This window comes from Centrocercus urophasianus, unplaced genomic scaffold (assembly GCF_019232065.1).
Source record: "Centrocercus urophasianus isolate 14NV4802_14NV808 unplaced genomic scaffold, USGS_Curo_1.0 seq_13, whole genome shotgun sequence".
In the NCBI taxonomy this organism is placed as follows: Eukaryota; Metazoa; Chordata; class Aves; order Galliformes; family Phasianidae; genus Centrocercus; species Centrocercus urophasianus.
This window is the reverse complement of record NW_024884475.1, coordinates 41,815,110-41,833,850: the sequence shown is the minus strand read 5'-3', so window position 1 is coordinate 41,833,850 and position 18,741 is coordinate 41,815,110. Positions and strand designations below refer to the sequence as shown.

Genomic DNA, 18,741 nt, shown 5'->3' with positions numbered 1-18,741 from the left:
GCCCATGGGCATTGTGTTCAAGACTTCTATCTTAATCCCTGTTTTGAGAGAGGAAGTGGAGCATTAGCGATGCACAAACTGACTCTGCATGGAGACAAGTTTTAATTCCTGTTGTACATAAAAAATATCTGAAGGGTCGGGGGGGTAGATATGTTTGCCTTTGCAGCTGTTGGCAGCAGAGAAATGCAGCAAGACTTGATTGAAAACACCTATCTTAGTGTTTTACTAACTGCATTTTTTTTTTTCCATTCTTGTTTCTAGGTCACAGATTCTGGATACTGGCTGTGGGATTTTTTTATTATTATTTTTATTATTTTTGATTGGCTTTTTCTCCCTTCTTGGATGTGAGTTGAAGGCCAACAGCTGAAGTGTTGAAAACCAGTGCAGAAGGACACTCACCTTGTTTTGTTTGAACCCTTGTTTGCTGGGATACTTTCAAGCCCTCCTTCACAGTCATGTGGTCATCACAGCTGCTGTTCTTCACAATGCTCTTAACACCGTTAGCCCATGGTGAGTGAGGGATGGGGGAATGTGACTGTGGGAAGGGAAGGAGAATGGAAAATTGCCAAGACGTTGTCTCTTCTGCCTAATGCTTGTGGTTTTTTTCCAGGGTCTTGATTTCTTTCCCCACTTCCCACCCAGGTCTCTGAGTTCTGGTGTTACTGTGTGACTAATTAAGTCACGAAACAAAGAACTTTGGTCACATAACTATTTCTCTTACAAAGTTTAGTTACTGTGTTAAGGCTGACTTTCATCCTAATGCCCGAGCCTACTCGGTTGGCTATGCTGTTGGCTGTATATCACTGGAATTGTCGTTCCTGGCCTCTGTGTGAAGATGACCTCTTTTGTGAATGCTATTCAGTAGAATTTTGTGTATCCCCCATCAGCCACAGCTCCATAGAACATAGGATCTTACTCACTGTCATGATATATCATGATTTCAAGCACCACAGTGCACATTTTCATGCACTCCTATACCCAATGTGACCCTGAGTCTGGAAGAACCTAAACCAGTATATTTGTCTTTAGCTTGGCACACTGCGTAACCCACCTGGCAACAAGAGGTCATCAGCTGTAGCACCATGCTGATGCAAGTAGGCAGTATGTGAGAGATGAGCTAATGTTATCAGACATCACTGCTGTGCTGTGGGGATGTATTAGCTTCGGAGTCTGTGTGCAGCACACTATTGCCTACAGTGTCCATTATGTTTTCTTAAGTGGAAAAATTTGGTCTTTTTATTAGCCATGAAAATTGAAATCTGACACATTTAATTCTTAGGGATAAGACTTCAAGAAGTAAATTGCTAGATTTCTGAAGAGCCAGAAGGGTTCGGGAGCTCCTGTTCTCAGTAATGGTTGCTAAATTATGAGGGCTGAGCTCTGAAAGATTTGGCTGCTCCCTGATGCCCCAATGAAACATGAGCTTTGAGAATCCTATTTTAATTGCAGGTCTGTGGGAGCCTGTTTGTAAATGAGATGACTCCCTTCGTGGATCTTGTGCACCTCTGCTTTGAAAATACTCCAGTCTTTTTGTGCTTAGCATCCAGTGCGTGTGTGCTAAGACTCAAGTGAAATTTTACAGCAGAGGGAAAAAAAAAGAAAAGAAAAAAATTGCATGTACGAATGTATCTATTTCTGGAGCATGGCCTGTCTGTTTATATCACTTATAACACTTTTGTGCACAAAGATTATCTCTACTATCGTTCCTTAAGCAAAGCTCCTCACTAACTTGAAAATTAGAATGAATAATTAAACTGAGCAAACCAATTGGGGTGGAATGGAAAGAGCTGTTAGGAAAAGGTGCTCTCCATTCTTCTCTTGGAAAGTTAACTGGTGAATGTTTTGTGAATCTTTATAATGAAACAATATTAACAGTTGAACAGTTGACAATTTGGATATGCCTCTGGCAGTCCTGTTTTTAATTCACGGTGCCACTGCAGCTGGAAAATCCTTCATGATAGTCTCTGTAAATAAAAATGTATGAAAATGTCACAAGTATCTTAAGAGTCACATGGTGCTAAAGGCAAGCAAACATTACAGATGTAGAAACTAGATGCCTGAAAAAATATCTGCAGCGGTACCCTTTATGCTTTTTTACAAAGTAGGTGCCTGGGGTGGCTGCTATGTGTGTTAGTCAGTAGTGGTAAATCTGACCCTTATGTTATCTCATCCCTGTAAATCACTAGTAAGAGTGTAGCAGAGGATTCCAGCAATTTTTGAGCAGTCGAGAGTGAAGACCTTTGCTCTCGGAATCGAATCTGTCTCTCCTTCTTTTATTGACCAAGATGTGGTTACCATCCCTAAACTTTTTTGTGCTGCTTTTCTTGGAGGAAGTGAGTAGAATATCTGATTATTCAGGTATGGTACACTTCTGATGCTAAACAAAGGGAGAAAACTGCAGTGTAGTTGTGTCATGTAGTAAGATTATGTTTGGTATCAGTTTCACTGAACAGACTGAACATTCAGTCTCCTGTGAGGGATGAGGAACGTGCATGTTACAGTGAGAGTGGTACTACAGGTTGGAAAACATAGGCTGGCAGCACTTCCAAGGCTTTGAAATTAGACACAAAGTGTATGATGGTTTTAAGGTACTCTTGCTTGCTGCCTCTCGTCCTGTACATGCTCACAAAATGCTGCCTGAAGTGGATGGCAAGGCAGTATCAGTGCAGTTTCTCCTGCTATAGCCTTAAGGCAGTATGCATGGGTTTAAACACATGCCACAACTTACCTTGCTTATAAAGATTGCTTAATTTTAATTAATTTTAATTGCTTAATTTTTCCCTTCTAATGATCCGCTCTTATTATACATAGAAAAATTTTGTATTTTGTTTAACAGGATTCTAACAGGAACTGTAACTGTTCTTTTCCTGAAGTGATTACCAGAGTAGGTACAAACTGCTTTTGCAGTTCGTGGCTTGCTACATCTCTTGGGCTGTTTGAGTTTCCCAGTGCAGCCTGTTCAACTGTAAAGGTAGTTATGCGCTCAATCTCTTAGTCTGATGATCCCATACATTTGTTGATTTAGGGCTTTGTTTTGTTTGGGAGTTTGTGTGTCTTTTTTAGCCAACAGTTTTTTGGGAGCATACTGTGACTTGGGTTACAGTGAAAAGTATGGAATTGATGACTATTTGACTTAAGCCATCAGGAGGATAAGCAGTTTTTCAGCATACTGCCCTGCTTCACTCTTGTCTTGTTCTGCAGAGGTAATAAAAGAGGAACAAGCCTTGAATTTTTGTAGTTTCTTGGTGATGGTGTTAATCTGAAAAGCGTGGGTGCTGTGATGTGCCCAGATTTACTCTGAATCATAGTTCATAAGCAGCAGAGTCCATGCGTTCTTAAGATCGGTAGCTTCCTTTACTGTTGCTGCGCATTTTGACTGAAAATAGCTTTTGTAGATGGGTCAGTGCAAAGGCCCCAGGAATCCACCTTTTAAGCTCCAGCAAAGCCTGTCAACTCATCTGTTGGATAAAACTAAACCTGTTATTAAAAAGAACTAGACAATTAGCTAAGATTAAAAACAACAAAGCCAGGAATAAAAATAAAAATAAGCCCACTGGCACCAGAAGCAACAACAACAACAAAACAAACAAAAAACAAGTAGAAAAGGCTCTGCAGCATGCTGAATTTTTGCAATCCCTAATTCCCTTCTGCCCAATTGAAGGCTGCTTCTAAAGCATCCAAAAACCTGGGCTCTCACAAAAGTTCTGCTTGGCTTGCATCCTCCTCATGTGCACCTGAACACGCTCATCCTCTTTGCTTGCCATGTGTAGATTTCCCACAGGCATTTTCTGGAATGAGCAGCTGTTCTCATCTCCTTTAGCCTTCCTCCCTTTGACCCCAAACAGGGCAGGTTTCTCCTTAACCCACAAATGTGAGTTGTCAAAGTTCACCCGAAATGAGATAGACGTGACATGCAACAGCTCAGCTTGAGAGCTTTGGGAGACATACACCTGCTCTGTCACATTGCTTTCATGCTCGTGTGACTGAGAGCTGGGATTTAGAACTTCCGGGCTGCTGGACAAAAGAAAGTTACTATAGTGATACAGCTTTGAGGTGAAATGTTTTGTTTTCCAGCAAGTACCTTAGTTTAGGATTTAAAAGAGTACTGAAGGCCTGTTGTGTCCAGAGGTCTTTTCTCATTGGATTGTTTTATTTTTTGGTTAGTTTTAGGGATTATATTGTGTGTGGTTTCTTGATGAACAGGTGCAAGATGCTGTATGTAAGGATCAAAGGATGGCTTTTGGGATCACTCTAATGCTTTAGCTGTCTAATCTGAAATAGAACTATCACTTATTACTCCAATTGAAGAAATAACTCAAATTACTTGGTTTCTCTTGAGGGTCCTTACAAATGCAGTAAAATCAATGGGCACAACTATCTGCCCACTTCCTCTGCTGCTAAGCTCTTTCCCTGCCAGTGCTTTATGAGAGAGAGCCATCAGCCTCCAGTTTCCTGCATAGGCAAAACCCAGTGTCAGTGGTGGGGATTTCAGCTTTTTTAACACTTTGTTAAGAAGTTACGTGCTTTTCTCTTCAAAGAGAATTAGTTATTAATCTCTTTCTCCACATAAAACTTAGGTTTGGGGGAAGGAATAGAACCATACACTTGTCCAAAGCTAGACGAGACTGAAATGAGAAAAGTTGGGTGATAATCTAACCAAAAGCAAGTATGTTTTTGCAGAACGATCAATACATCTCTGACACTGGTGTGGTTCTGCTGTTACAGCCTGAATAACCACTGTAGCGGTCTCCTGATTGTGGAATAAGATGCAGGTGTAGCTGAGGTTTTTTAGGTGACTGTGGAGATGGAGTTAAATTCAAGCTGAAGTATTTTCACTTTGGACAAAGTGTGATAATTCTCAGAGTCTGTATTGTTAGGAAACCTCAGGCCTACTACTAACACTTGACAGCACCCAACTGGCTTGCCTACAGTTGCTGCTGGTCCAACTCTGAATTTCCAAAAAAGAAGTTGCCTCTGAGACCTTCCTTATGCAGAGTTGTAGCATAGCTTTGAAGTGACCTTCCTGCATCTAGGATAGATGCCATCTTGTCTCTCCACAGGAGAATTGTTTCACATGGGACTGAAATAATTTGTTTTCAAAAATTCATTTTTTACTTTGCATCTTCTCAAGCTATTGTAGCTGAAAGGAAGAGGGCTTTGTCTGCTGTACTTTTGTGACCCTCGGTGTTCGTGCAGCACTGTCCCAGTATTTCTTGGAGATGCTCATGGTAAGGGATGGCTGTGTCTTTGCAAGGAAATGGCTCTGGAAGGTCAAACTGATCTCTCTAGGCACAAGCAGGTTGAGTTGCTGAGCTGGTTTCTGTGGGAACAGTGAAAATATTTATTACTGAGCAGCACTTGTTGTTGCTTGGTGACAATGATTCTGTTAAAGCAAGCAGCATTATCTTTCTTGGGGGAATATATGATGCTAGCAAGCTGGTCCTTGTGACAGAGTGCTGTTTAATGTGAGCTGAACATTTGCTTCACTACTATTTTAATACGGTGAAAATACTGTCACTACTTAAAATACATACTGTGTATCTTTTATACTTGTACAAGTGTTATGTTAGCTAGTGAATGGTGGGTAATTGCCTTTTACTACAGTACTCTCTATTTAGTCAGAATGAAATACAAGAGACATGTTTTATTAGTTGTGAAATAGCCAAGCTGACTTCCAAGCTTCTGCCTAACTTCATTGTTTTAAAAGATTAATCATCCTTGAAATATTTATAATATTTGCTATTCCTGGCAATTTGTATTACCTGCAGCAGTGCCACCTTTTCTGTATTGGAACAAGTGGTTGGGGAAGGCTTTTCCTGATAAAAGGAGGTGGCTTTTCTGTGTGTGTATTGGCATGCTTTCATTAGCAGCAGTGTAGTAAAGTCAGGACTTAAGTTCTCCATCTGATGACTGACCAATCTATAAGCTGATAGAGGCTGAAATTCAACCTTGCAAAGACTCTGTACACCACTTAATTCCCACTTAAGCCATTAAGTGGTGCAGAGGTCTGTGTGCAGACCCACTTCACCCGTGTCTAAATTTCACACTGAATAAGGAAAAAGATTTTAAGGGGATTTTCTGATGATGTTTTTTTTCTATTTTTTTCTTCGATATTTGACAGATGTGACTGCTTGTAGCATCTTCCTGCCCTAGGCAAGGAAACAAGATCTTTTCCTGCTCTCAGCTGCCATTTGCGGTGCTTGTTACGCACACACCAAATCAATCTGTCTGCATGAAGCTGGAGCTACAGGATTGGAACTCTAGAAAAGGGCTAGGTGCCAGGACCCAACTTAATGCTTGGAAGTTACCCTTTCCTGTAACCTTCTGAATATGCATGGCATGGAGCAGTACCTGTGTGTTTCTTTGTGGGCAGCAGCAGGAAATGCTTTTGCTCCAAAGTGGAGATTGGTATTGTCCTGCAGGCCTGTTACCTCTGTTGCTTTAACTGTTTCCTGACAAGGCTGCCTTCTGATTGTTAGTGATAACTCTTTGCACTCTGATTTTTGTCACGTTAATTAAGCCATAAGATGTGACGGCATGTGAAATACAGCGCAGTAATTCACGCCCAGCACATTCAGGCACTAAGATGAAGGCCAAATGGCCTCTGTGCAGCTAAGGGTGAATTATTGTACCATAATTTAATTCCCATTATATTTTATTGGGATTATGAAAGCTGTTTTTGTTAGTGAGCTTCGTTAAGAAAAGTTATCTTTCAAAACACGATATTGAAAAGTTCAGCACAGTTCTTGTCACCAAGCACGATGAGGAGCTTTGGGCAATGTGGGAAGGAATTTTGTTGAATCCTGGCATCTGTAGGTGTTTAGACATATTTATGCAGTTATTAGGCCTAAGCAATAAATGGGTGTTGTGCTGCAGAGGTCTGCTGTCTTAAAAACTGACCTAATGCTGACCACTCATTTTGTATTAGCTACCAAGCAGTTGCTATGCAGGATGGCTACGTTAATTCATTTCTGACTTCATCTTGATTTGATCTGGAAACCTTAACTCACAATCGGTCTCTTAAGCCATTTAATCCCTTTCCAGTTTGGGCTGTGCTAATGTGCACGTCAGAAGCTCCTGTTCCTGCTGGCACACTTCGTTTTGATCCCAGCAAGTACTGAGTGAATGGAGGATGGGCTGCCTGCGGGACAGTGGAGTGGTGGAGAAAGAGAAGTAGGAACGGGCAGCTTCTCCCTTTCCTTGTTGGCTTCCACCTGTTGCATTTTTACCTAAATAGGATTATGGAAGTCTATCTGGCTAATTGCTAGTTCTAGCTAATACTTCACTACTACTAAACTTCCTGATAAAGCTTTCCTGTGGCAAGGATGACAGGAAACTATCAGGGGATAGAGAGAGCTTGCTATTCTGAGCTGTGTGCGGGGTTTTGATGGATGAGGCTGTGTCAAAAGGATCCTAGCCTTGGTGCTTGGAGAAGTGCAGGACCTGATCGCAGTTTCACAGCTATTGTAGCTGTGCAGTGCTGGGGCAGAGCCATTCTTTCCAACAGTGCTAGAACTTGCATTGCATAGGATTTGAATGAACAGAAGCTTGCAGCTGTGCCACATCTTTTTCTGGATGTGAATACTACCACAATTGGGATGTCACTCATGTTTCTTTCTCTAATAACTACAGCTAAGCTTAAACTGCTAGAGCTGGAGAGGGGAAAAAATATTACTTGTCAGGGTGATGTGCCCTTAGTTCTCTCATCCATATAAGCTGGGCATGGTGAAGTACTTGAAGCTGAAATGAGAAAAGAGTGAGAATGGGGAATGAATTATAGGCACCTTCATTCTCACACTTCCTCAGTTGCTGCTAACCTGCTCCCATGAGGTCTGGACCAATCTGCTGTTTTTCTCTTCTAGAAGGAACACCTTTGGCCCAGCACGAATAGCAAGCAGAAGCTCTTTATTGCAGCTGAAACTGCCGATTCCCTAGAAGAAATCTTTAACATCCATTTTATCTGCTCTGCAGTCCTGTGAATTCTAGAGACGTCTGATGCTTATTACCCTAGGGCACATTCGCTGGTGTTCAGTTGGTTCCTTTAGTAATCATGATTTTTTGAATTGGTTATGTTGGTTGGTAATGTGGTTTCATTTGAATTTGGAAGAGGTTGCAGCTCATTTGATGTTTCCCAACATGAGTTGGGAGCAACTCATTTGGGAGAGACGCTCTGGGAAGAAATGAAAAGCATGTCAGAGTTCAGAAGCTTTTCCCCACTTGGAATTTCCTCAGTTTCCAGGAAACTCTTGGTGCTGGCAGAACCATCTCTTTCCTTCATGGACCTACTCAAAGCTGAGGGAGGCTCAGTGGGTTGTCAGCCAGCACCACACAGCTGTTGTAGTCTGCCTATCATGAAGTGTGTAGGACTGGATTGAGAAGCTTGTAGTCGTAGCGCAATATCAAATGCAGACCTTAAACTCAAGGGTTTGTAGTTGTAGTGCAATATCCTTCATTTTTTTACTTCCTTGAGCTTTGCCATGTTGTGCTGCATTCTGAAATGGTTAAATGTTGGGTGCCTTTTTATGCATCTTGAGCTGCGAGTTTGAGATTTTAAGATTGATGCTCAGATGATGCTAAAAATCCTCTCAGGTCAGTCTGCATTAGAGTGGTTGGGCAGAATAAGAAGGATGGGATAGATGTACGTAGTTTGAGTACTGTCACTCCCTCACATGCCCTAATCTGTAGAAATTGGAGTGCCTGAAGGACTGCAGAAGCACTGTCAAATTGTCCCTTGTTCTGAAATTTCCAGAACACAAAGCTGTAAATAAGTGGCATATTAATGTTGAGGTTTTTAAGGCTTGATTCAAATCCCATGGAAGTTATCAAGGACATGCTTTACTCTTCTGGTGATAGCATGGCTCTTCTTTGAGAGACAGATCCATGGCCAAATCTTCCTTATTGCTTAAAACTGTATCTTCTGTGCATATATAATCTGTAGCATGCGTTAGGGAAGAATGCCTACTAGGAGTAGCTGCAAGAAAATCCAGGTCTTAGAACTTACTTTTGTGTACTGTGGGTATTTTTGCTTTTACATATTTTTTTCATACTATGTGTACAGATACATCTATAAAGGGGTGATCCATGTAAACTTGGATTAAACAAGGCACTCTTAGCAAACCTTCATTTTGTTTACATGACTTGAAATCTGGTCCTTCACTAACACTGAAGTTTGTAATCTTCTAGTCATGTGTACTTAAAAATCTTACTATTAGTCCTCAGAATTCCCCCAGAGTAACATCTAAGAAATCTAATAATGTTTGGTTGTTTTGCTTAATTTGATTGGGAAAAAGAAATAAATAAATGGGCCTGTTGATCAGAAGCCAAATACTTAATGACTTTGTATTGTCAGCAGACACCTGTGAGTCTGCAAGCCATGCTGATGAGAGTGCTTGGAAGCCATGCATTACAGTATCAGACAGCCATCAAAAATAATGTTCTTGCCTAACTTCTGCCTCTGCAAACAGCAGTCATCATGAGGAGCTGGAAGCATGACTGTGCTTTCCGATAGCTACAGTCCTTGTGTCAGGGAATGCCTGAATTCACAGGAGTCTCGGATTAAAGGGGAGGAGAGGAGTAAGATGGAGGCGGTGAGAAGCAAAATGGATGAACTCATTTGTTGTTTGACGTCCTTGGGGAATGGAATCAAAAATGGAGGCAGGGATCTCATTTAGAAGAAACCCGAGTGATTTAGGCTGTCTTGCTATGTGCCGTGATTTGTAGCAGTGCCAAAAGCTCCCTAGCAGACTTCTGGAGGCAGGGCTAGTCTATTCTGTTGCCTGGCTGGATGAAGATTGATGTTCTGTGCTCTGTCTGCCCCAATAGTGCTGGGTGTCCCCGTTCACATATATAACATCTGAGTTCTTCCTGCCCATCTCTCACTATGGTGTTTAATTGTGGTCTTTCTCCTCTAGCCAGCCAGCAGATCTCACAAAGCACAATAACTTAATTACTGGGGGTCTGTACCGATTAGCCTTGCATCTTGAGGCTATGCAGACTTTCAGCCCTGGAACATCTGGTGACAGCCTTGTTTCTTGGGGCCCTATCCCTTGTTGAAATACAGACTCTTTCTTTTGGGGTAGTAAATATGTGACAGATGTGAAATTCTTCAGCTCTTGGGAGGGTGCTGAGACGGTGGACTTCATTATCCCTCATTGTCCAGCTGGCAAAATGCAATCAAGAATAACTTTTGAGGAGAGCTGGTGTATCCAATATCACTCTGGAACACTATTGCATGAAAAGTTTAAAGAAGAACAAGCTTAGGGCACAAAAGTGTTGATACAAGGAGATGGGATCAGTCTAGCTAGCACTCATAAAAATTCAGTGCATTAAAAATTGTAAACTTTGAAGCTGGTGAGAGCAGTGAGGTACAGACCTCTGTGAAAGCAAGGCGTGTAGCTACATTAGGTGCCAAGCCTGTTCTAGTACACTTCACCACAGCTTGTGATTTTGATGGTTTGCACTGGGGTATGGCAATCTAAAAATCTCACCAAGGTGGTAACTGCAGAGCTGTCGAATGTTCCTTAGTTTTTCTAAGTATATTCATTGGCGGTTATACAGTAATAACGCTAATCCAGCACTATATGTGAGGCAAAATGCTCAGAGATGAATAATAGCCAGATACCTCAGTGGGGAAGGTTGTTAATGCTATCTAGTGCCCTGCAGAAATGTTACAGCAAATGTATTCTTTCCGAGGAAGCGTGGGGGAGGGAATATTTGTTTAGAAAGCTGAATAGGTGGCTTTGACAACATACAGAATGTATTTAGATGCGGAGTTTGCTGTGGTGTCTCTGGTGAGTCACAGATCCCACAGCTTTCTGTGGGTGTTTCCTTCTCCTGGTCGGGGTCCTTGTAATGTGTTTCCCGAGGTGACTGCTTTCCCTCTGCAGGTCCAGAGAGGAGGTGTGGAGTGGGATGCAGCCAATACGTGGAGTGGATTGATTTGGAAGATATTATAGCAGTTACAGTACTGTGCTCTCTATGTGAGACCTCAAAATTAAGTACGAGGTGTTGTGCAAATCAAACGTTTTGCTGAAAGCTTAAACATGATCTCCATGTCTGTGGCTAATCTTTTGGACTTGATCCTTTCAATAAGCTATGGATATGAAGGTTGTGTATGCAGGCAGTACACATTCCTCCATTCCTCAGCCGAGATTTTGATCAAGTTCTGCTTTTAATAGAAATGATAAGAGTTCAAAGGAACGTTCAGGACAAAAACATGTGAAGAAAGTGAATCGACTATGAATGCTATGTGCTTCACGCCTGTGAAATGGTTCTTTTGTGTAGTTAGAGGGAGTGAAGAACTTTTCTCATTATAAAGATCCTTAAACAATTTACAGAAATTATAATCAACTTTCCTTTTCTCTCCCTTACTTTCATTCCCTTCCTGCTTCTGAGACGAGGAGCGAGGAACCACCCCCTTAAAATGCTAAACCCAGAAGATCTTTTGGTCTGCTGGGAACTGTGACCGTTCCTCAGAGACTGTCTCCAGGGTAACTTTGTTTGCGAGGTCCCAGAGGGATGCTGCCCTTCAGGCTTTGTTCTGAGAAACAAAGCTTTGCCTTTTTGCCCTCAAATACATTGCATTATAATGCTTTGGATATATGTGAGTACTCACTTGAACCCTGCAGAATGCAGGAAACTGTCATGCCAAAGTGGGGCAGGATTGAATAGGTGTTAACGGGATGTCTAGTAAATGTGACCGCTTATCTGTTAAAATAGAGAGATGTTCAGTGAAGCGAGCTATTGCCTTGAATGCAGAAGTATCTGGTTTAAATGCATGCTCTTTGTTTCGAAAACTCTGCTCTTCAAAATGTTCTCACCCTTCACGTTGTTCCTTGCTGAGTATTAATTGATGACCAGTTAAACTAATTGACTCCCTTTCAAATTCAGAGCTGCGGTAAATAATTTATTACACCAGCAGCCCTGGCTGAAATTATTGGCATAACACAAGCAATCCATTCCTTTAGCAAGAAGAAAGGGAAGAAAGCATTGTTTTCTATTCTTGCAACTTTAATGCAGGTCATAAATCGGTATTGGGAAACTCTTTCCTTCATGTAACTCTGCCCAGTCCAGAAATACCTAAAATATCAGATAACTTTTCTGTCCCTGTATTTCTGGGAGGACACCTGGAAAGGTTTCCGTGGTGGCCCTTAGGGGGGAGGTGCAATTTGAACAATCTGTTATTCTGAAAGCATCCTGCTTCTTGGGCGGAGGAATTAATAGAACTTGGTTTCTTACTTTGAATTCTTTCCTTTGCTGGATAACCGAAGAGGGTCTGTCTGCACTGTTTGCTCACGTCCATGAAACTTGCAGAAATCAAATTATGTATGCCCTCTGTCCCTTTTGCCAGATTGGATTTCAAATGGACAGCAAGCTAAAAATGATTAGGGATATGCTGACTGACAGATGCGATCTGCAGGCTCACGTTAGCTTCAGTATCCTTGTAGAATGAGCCAAAACAAGTTTAAACAACAACAGCAAAAGTTGAACCCTCATTCCCTTCAGTTGATCACTGCCTTCCTTGTGTGGACAGCATCTGTTAGCCCTGCACCTTCATCCTGTCTGCACTGGAAGTGTGAGGAGCCCTGCAGGGGGTCACAGTTCTCTGTAGCTCTGAATGTCAGAAGTAAGCCTGGAGGGCAACATGGGCTGTTGGTGTAGCTGTGCACTCTCATTCAAGCAGTGCAGACACTGTACAGTCACATGTTTTGCATGAAAATAGCAGTCTTTGTGTACAGTGAACTGCTTGCTGCTTGTATATAATCTGTCAGCAGCACTCATGGCTGAGCAGAATGAGGATGCTGTGGAAGCCTCTTTTTAAAGGTGGGGGCCTACAGGAGGTATATGCTATGGCACTGGTGGAATTACGTGACCGTGCTGTTGAAATAAAACCCTATAGGATGCTATTACAGATAGGGCTTCATTTTCCCAAAGCTTCTGGACTTGACACCAGTTTCCTTAATTTGACACCTCTTTGTTCAAACAGAATATCAAAATGGCACTTAAATTACACTCCGAGTGAAGAGCTTAATAATAACCATGCACTGTAATGTGTTTAAATTAAAGCTTAGTGTTGTTTCAGTGTTGTTTCAGTCTGGGGTTTCAGATTTAACTTTCAAATGCTTTTCATCTCTGTATTGCAAATTTGACAGATGCCTTTTGCTGGTTGTAGATTGTAAAGACTATTTTCATTTACCTGACCTAAAGGACACAGAGTTTATTTGCGTTTGGGTGGATGTTTGTGGCACAGCAAATTAGCAATAAACGGATACTTTATTTCTTGTGTTTTGCAAAAAATTAATTTATTTCAGGCATTGAATTTATTTTTCTTTTAAATACCATAATGTGTTTATACAAAGCATTTTTTCCTGAGTGAAATCCTATTTTCTTGTCAAGAAATCACATGGAAACTTTCACAGACTAATTGACAAAATTCAATAAAATCTCATAACCCAGAAGCAGAATAATGTTTTTTGAGAGTGCTTTGTGTACTTTACACAACATAATTTCAGTCCCTGAAATTTCAGCACATAGAACATATTGATGTTGATTTCCAATGAAGAGGCTCTGTGTACTCTGTACCTTGCAGATACACTTGGTGCTGCTTGTATTCATATTATGTGCTTTTATTCTACTGCTTTGACTTTATTTCTGCTACTAATGCAAGTTTATACTCATAAAGATAATGATGAAAAATTTGGAAATGGTAAAATTCAAGTGTTCTTGGTGTAGGGAATTGCTGGGCTGCTACAAGTCTTAGGAGCCATACTTTGTTGGCTCAATAACTGTAGACCATCTAGCATGATGTCTTTGCAAGCCAGGGAGTGTCTTAGTACATCCTATTTTTCATTTTGTTTCATCTCCTTATGCCAACATCTATTCCTATCTGTCATTTGTTACTATTTCCATCTGCTTCGTGCTGGTGGTGTAATCACTATTTTGTCTTCCCTGCAAACACTGCTTTGTTAGGTTTTCTGGATGCTCTGGTTCCCACTTGATGGCTTCACATGAGGCTTCTGTGTGATTGCATCTGAAATATGGGTAGCTCTTCTTTTTTTGAAACAGTGTAGTATTCTTACATGGTGTGCATTGAAATCTCTGAGGTGAGTCAGGTAGTATTTCAGTAAGAAAAAAAGCAGCAGTCAGGGTAAAGAATTTGAAGAGGATACAGACATCTGTGTGTCTTAACACTCGTAGCACTGGGTAGTTTTCACAACTGTGCCTTCAACTGCAATCTCTCCCAAAGGTCACTTAGCTTAGACTGCTGTAAGAAGGAACCGAGGAATTGCTGCAGTGATAATTTAAATCTTGCCTTTGGGGATGCTGAGCAGCAGCAGCACCACCAATGGGTGCTGTGCTGTGCCAACAACAGAGTTATAGAGTGGTATGTAAAGAAGAGCACCAGCTGGTCTTTGTGTACCTCAGTAGAGATGGGAAAGCTGTGTAGCACTGGGGAGATGCTTCCCCCTGGGAGCTGAGGTAAAACCACCAAATCTCGCCTTGTTCACTGCACCCCAGTGCTTGCTGAAGTCAAAGCTAACAGCTGCTTCTCTCCCACTTCTGTGGAAAATGAGCTTTGGGTAAGTCCAGAAAAAACATCCAGGAAAAATATTTGCTTTATGTGAATTCTATCCTTAATCGCTCTTATTAACTATGTTTCCCTAATTTTGGACCAGTTATTTTAATAACAAGCAGGGTTGTCATAAGACACAGTGTATGCACGTAGATCCCTGCAAAGATGCAAACAATTTCTGAAACTCTTGACATTAAAGGCACTCGATAAAATTGGAAACTTTGACAAACGGGGAATAATTCACTCAACTCACGATTAAAAAAAATAAATAAATCCTATTTTGAGGTTTGACATTTCTCCTATTGCAGCATGATTTTTTCCCATCAGAGCCAGCTGGTGAGTTTTGGTGGAGCATATTCAGTGCGTGCTTGTTAAGAAAGCTCTGTACCATTGTGAACCTCTTGGAAACCTCGTACACTTCATTTGCTCTCACTGGATTGAGAAAAACAAACACACGTGAAAAATATGGAGCAATAGAGTAAGAAAAATAGTTCTCCTATATATCCTTTGGGGTGGGGGGGTCAATTTCCTAAGGTGAAACTTCTAACCAAGAGGAAACCTGTTGACCAAAACCACCATCATGAGTGCAAACAAAATGTTGTGGATTTTTTTGGATTTTAGATCCTTTTTAGATTTTTTTTTTTATTTAAATAATGTTCTTTTATGTTATTTCAAAAATAAACTTACAGGAGGTACTTAATAACTTTAGAAATGTTTTGTGGTGACCAGACTATTTAAGTGAAAATCTTTCATCACTTGTTAGGCAGAGAAAGCTCATCTTCTGAGCATTAAGGTCCCTCCCAACCCAAGCCACTGTATGCTTCTGTGATCACCTTCAATGCAGTGATGTGAGCCTTTTAAAAACCTTATGTAAAGTTGCTGTCTAGAAAAGTTTGACCCAAAACAGTAAAGTATGTGTATGAAGCTGTCTCTTGCATGAAGTTTGATTATGTTTTCCTGCTTGCTTTGTGCGAAGCCTTATCTGACTCTTGGTAACATGGTAAAAGTTAGGATTGTGTGCTAAGCTGGACTTTGTGCTCTGTTCAGTGGAGGTGGAGCATCACAAAGGAGATGCTGCTTGCACAATTCCTAACCCAAGTTCTGAGCTGCTTTCTGCTTCTCCTTTCAGAAGTGCTGCTGGTACACATGGAGACAGGGGACTGGGCAAATGGTGAACTTGGTGAGAGATCAGTGTTTTAAACCACATGAGATTGAAATGAAGTTGCCTGTCTTAAGAGAGCAAGGCAAATGCTTTCAAATTTGGTCTTGAATGCAGTGCTAATGAGGGCAATGCTTGAAGAAAGCAATCAGAGATGTGTACTGTTGGGAAGCAAGAACTGCCTTCTGAAGTGTTTGACACCATTTGTTGTTCTCAGCGTCTAGAAGTTTTTGGAAGCAAAGGCACGCAGATGTATAAGTAACAGGTAGCATCTCATCTTTGAGGAGTTTGTATTTTCTTAACACTCTTATAGGACAAACTGGTTAGAATAACTGAGCCAGGAGAATGAATGGGAAGCAGTAAAAAGCCTCAAAGGCTTTCACAGCCTGTGGTGTCCAAGTAACAATCTCCAGTATCTATGAGTCCCAGTGGCATGCAGCTGCATTGTTCCATGGTGCACTTGATAGGTTGGGATAACTTGGACTAGTGTGCGTCACCTGCCAGCTGCTCGTATATAGGCAATGTTATTTAACTGTAGACTTAAAAGAGAGAAATCCAAACCTAAGTAATAATATCTTTTTTAGATATTTTTTTTTAATTTCTTACAAATTCTATTGGATGATGTGGCTGTAAAGCACTTCTTTTAGTGCCTGTGAATGCGGAGTTGTGTTGCTGTGACTAGGTTCCTCAGTCATGCAAAACATCGTTATGCTCTAAAATAGACTTCCAAAGAGTGGGGCAGAGTGGCGCTATCAAAGGGCTTGACTCTGCAGGTGTTTTAAGGCTGGGTTGGATGGCAGCCCTGCCTGCAGGATGGCAGGGGAGTTGGAACTTCATGATCCCTGGGATCCCTTCCAACCCAAGCCATTCTATGATTCTATGAAATGCAAGTTCTCAATATTAACTCATCTGTAGGAAGAATATCTCCTTCATATGTACATCGCCTCTGAGGGGAGATGCTAGAAAGGTAGAGAAGTGATGTTTGTGTGTATGTTTGTCAACATAGATGTCTCTAGAAGTCTACTATTAATTAGAAAAAGTGTTCCACTACAAATTATGAAAATTAACAGGAGACTGATTTCAGTTACACTCATTTGCTCTCATTAACACTTTAGCATAATGCACACTTCAGTCAAATAAAGAATGGAACCTTTTTTGTGTCTTTTGAGAGTGCCTCAAAAAAGGCCTTGATTTTTACTCCACTTTTAGCCTAATTAAAAGTGATGATTAAAACATGCAAGTCCCTTAAGATGACTGTGTGAAAGTGAATTTTTTTCATAAATGGAATTCTGTTTAACGTTCAGGCTAAAACTGTCTGAAAATGGAATCACAGCATCTCATTATGTTTTGTATTTAAACATGAGTAATTAACATCAACACCACCACTGATTGTGGATATTGCTTCACTGTGAAAGATTACACAGTTACTAGAATCACATATGAGTGAATGTTCAGAAAGGCACATCCTTAGGCCTTGAATCTCTGATATCAAGTGACAGATAAGTATCTCTGATATCAAGTAAAGACAGGAACTGGTCAGACCTGTCCGTGTTCCTGCCAAGCATTTTGCACACAGCACAAAGCTCTGGTTCCCATCTTCCTGAGTCAGATTAGTGACAGAAAGGAAGGCACTGCAGTGGTAGATGTCTGGTGTAGTATCTTGGGGATTTGGTGACCAGGCCTTGTGCTTCTTCACGCTTTTGGTCACTGAACCTCTGCTGGCTGGATTGCAGCCGTCCTTACATGCTGTTTGAGGCATGGCACATTCCAAGCAGTGTTTCTGTTGCACTTGTCCTTTTACAGACACTGACTGTTTGCTGTTGCCTTTTGAAAATTCTTGCTGTTGTCTCTCTTCCTTTGTTTTTCCAGACAATTAAGAGCAAAGATTTGGCAAGAGAAGATGAAACCTCAGGATGAAGGGGACTGCCCAAATTCTGACCTTTCTTCTGTATTACTTTGCATCTGTGGAGATGCATGTGTAGGTTGCCGGGAAGCAGGCAAGCTGGGTTGTGTGCTTTCCTCCTTGCTGGCAGCGTGGCATACTGCAGAAGTCTTAGGATTCAGCTCTCAGTGATAGGTTCCCAACCTGGGACTGTTGTACAGTGAAAAAATGTATTTGAAAGCTGCACTAGCACTCCTGCCTTTCATGTGCTGCTGTCAAATTATGTGAGATTAAGGGCTCTGTTTGGTTGTCACACTTACGGTGCATGATTTGATCTGATTTGATTTTGGTTAGTGATTTAGACAAGCTGTATCACGTGGCCTGTGGATTCAAGAGACTAGGCAGAGCTCAGGCCTGTGAGGTGCTATAAAGCATCCTTTGCCAGAAACAGAGCAATCTCATTGCTGCATGGCTTATGTGGGATGGGAGCTCTGGGCAGCGGAAGTCTCACAAGATCAGGGTGTGAGGATTACAGCCATTATTCAAAATTTTTGAGGCATTGCTCTGGGTCACATTACCTACTTGTGATGGGGGACATGGGTATAGTTTGTGCTTTAGGACGCAGAGACAAACTCTGTTAGCATTTCATAAAAGCTTTTGCAAATTATCTCCAGTAAGAAATACGTGTGCATTAAGCCAGCTCATGCCAGGGTGTGTGCAGTGGGCTGGTGGAGAGCTTGGTGCACCCAGCACCTCCAGTGATGTGCCGGGAGCTGTACTGAACCAGGTCAACAAAACTAGTGTTTTACCCACGTCAGATTATGTGGAGAGTTCAGCAGGGGAATGAAACCTTTAGCTTTCTATCTGCTTTGTATGTGGGGGTGTTTGAAGGATTTTAAATAATGGGATCTGCTGAAAATGATTCTCATGTGTAAACAACATATAAATGCTGCTATGATCTTGAGGCTGCTTTACTGTTTCTGAGTGGGAAGTGTGTTCAGCCAGACCAGTGTGTCTCACAGATCCTTTACTTGCTGGAATAGCTTACTTCTCAAGCAGCATGACTGGATCTCCCCTTTCTCTAAGGCAATCAAGAGTAAGTTATACCATCCCATTCTATGTGGCTCA

At 41.4% G+C, this 18,741-nt stretch overlaps 1 protein-coding gene across 1 annotated transcript in view; it reads left to right on the top strand.

Annotated features, from left to right (window-relative positions):
• The first annotated feature begins 458 nt into the window (after positions 1 to 458).
• ADGRL3 (adhesion G protein-coupled receptor L3) overlaps positions 459 to 18,741 on the top strand; it is a 304,411-nt gene continuing 286,128 nt past the window's right edge. Inside the window, exon 1 of the mRNA XM_042811914.1 lies at positions 459 to 510. Within this exon, the coding sequence (XP_042667848.1) occupies positions 486 to 510 (25 nt within the window). The 5' untranslated portion in view covers positions 459 to 485. The remainder of the gene's footprint in view (positions 511 to 18,741) is intronic.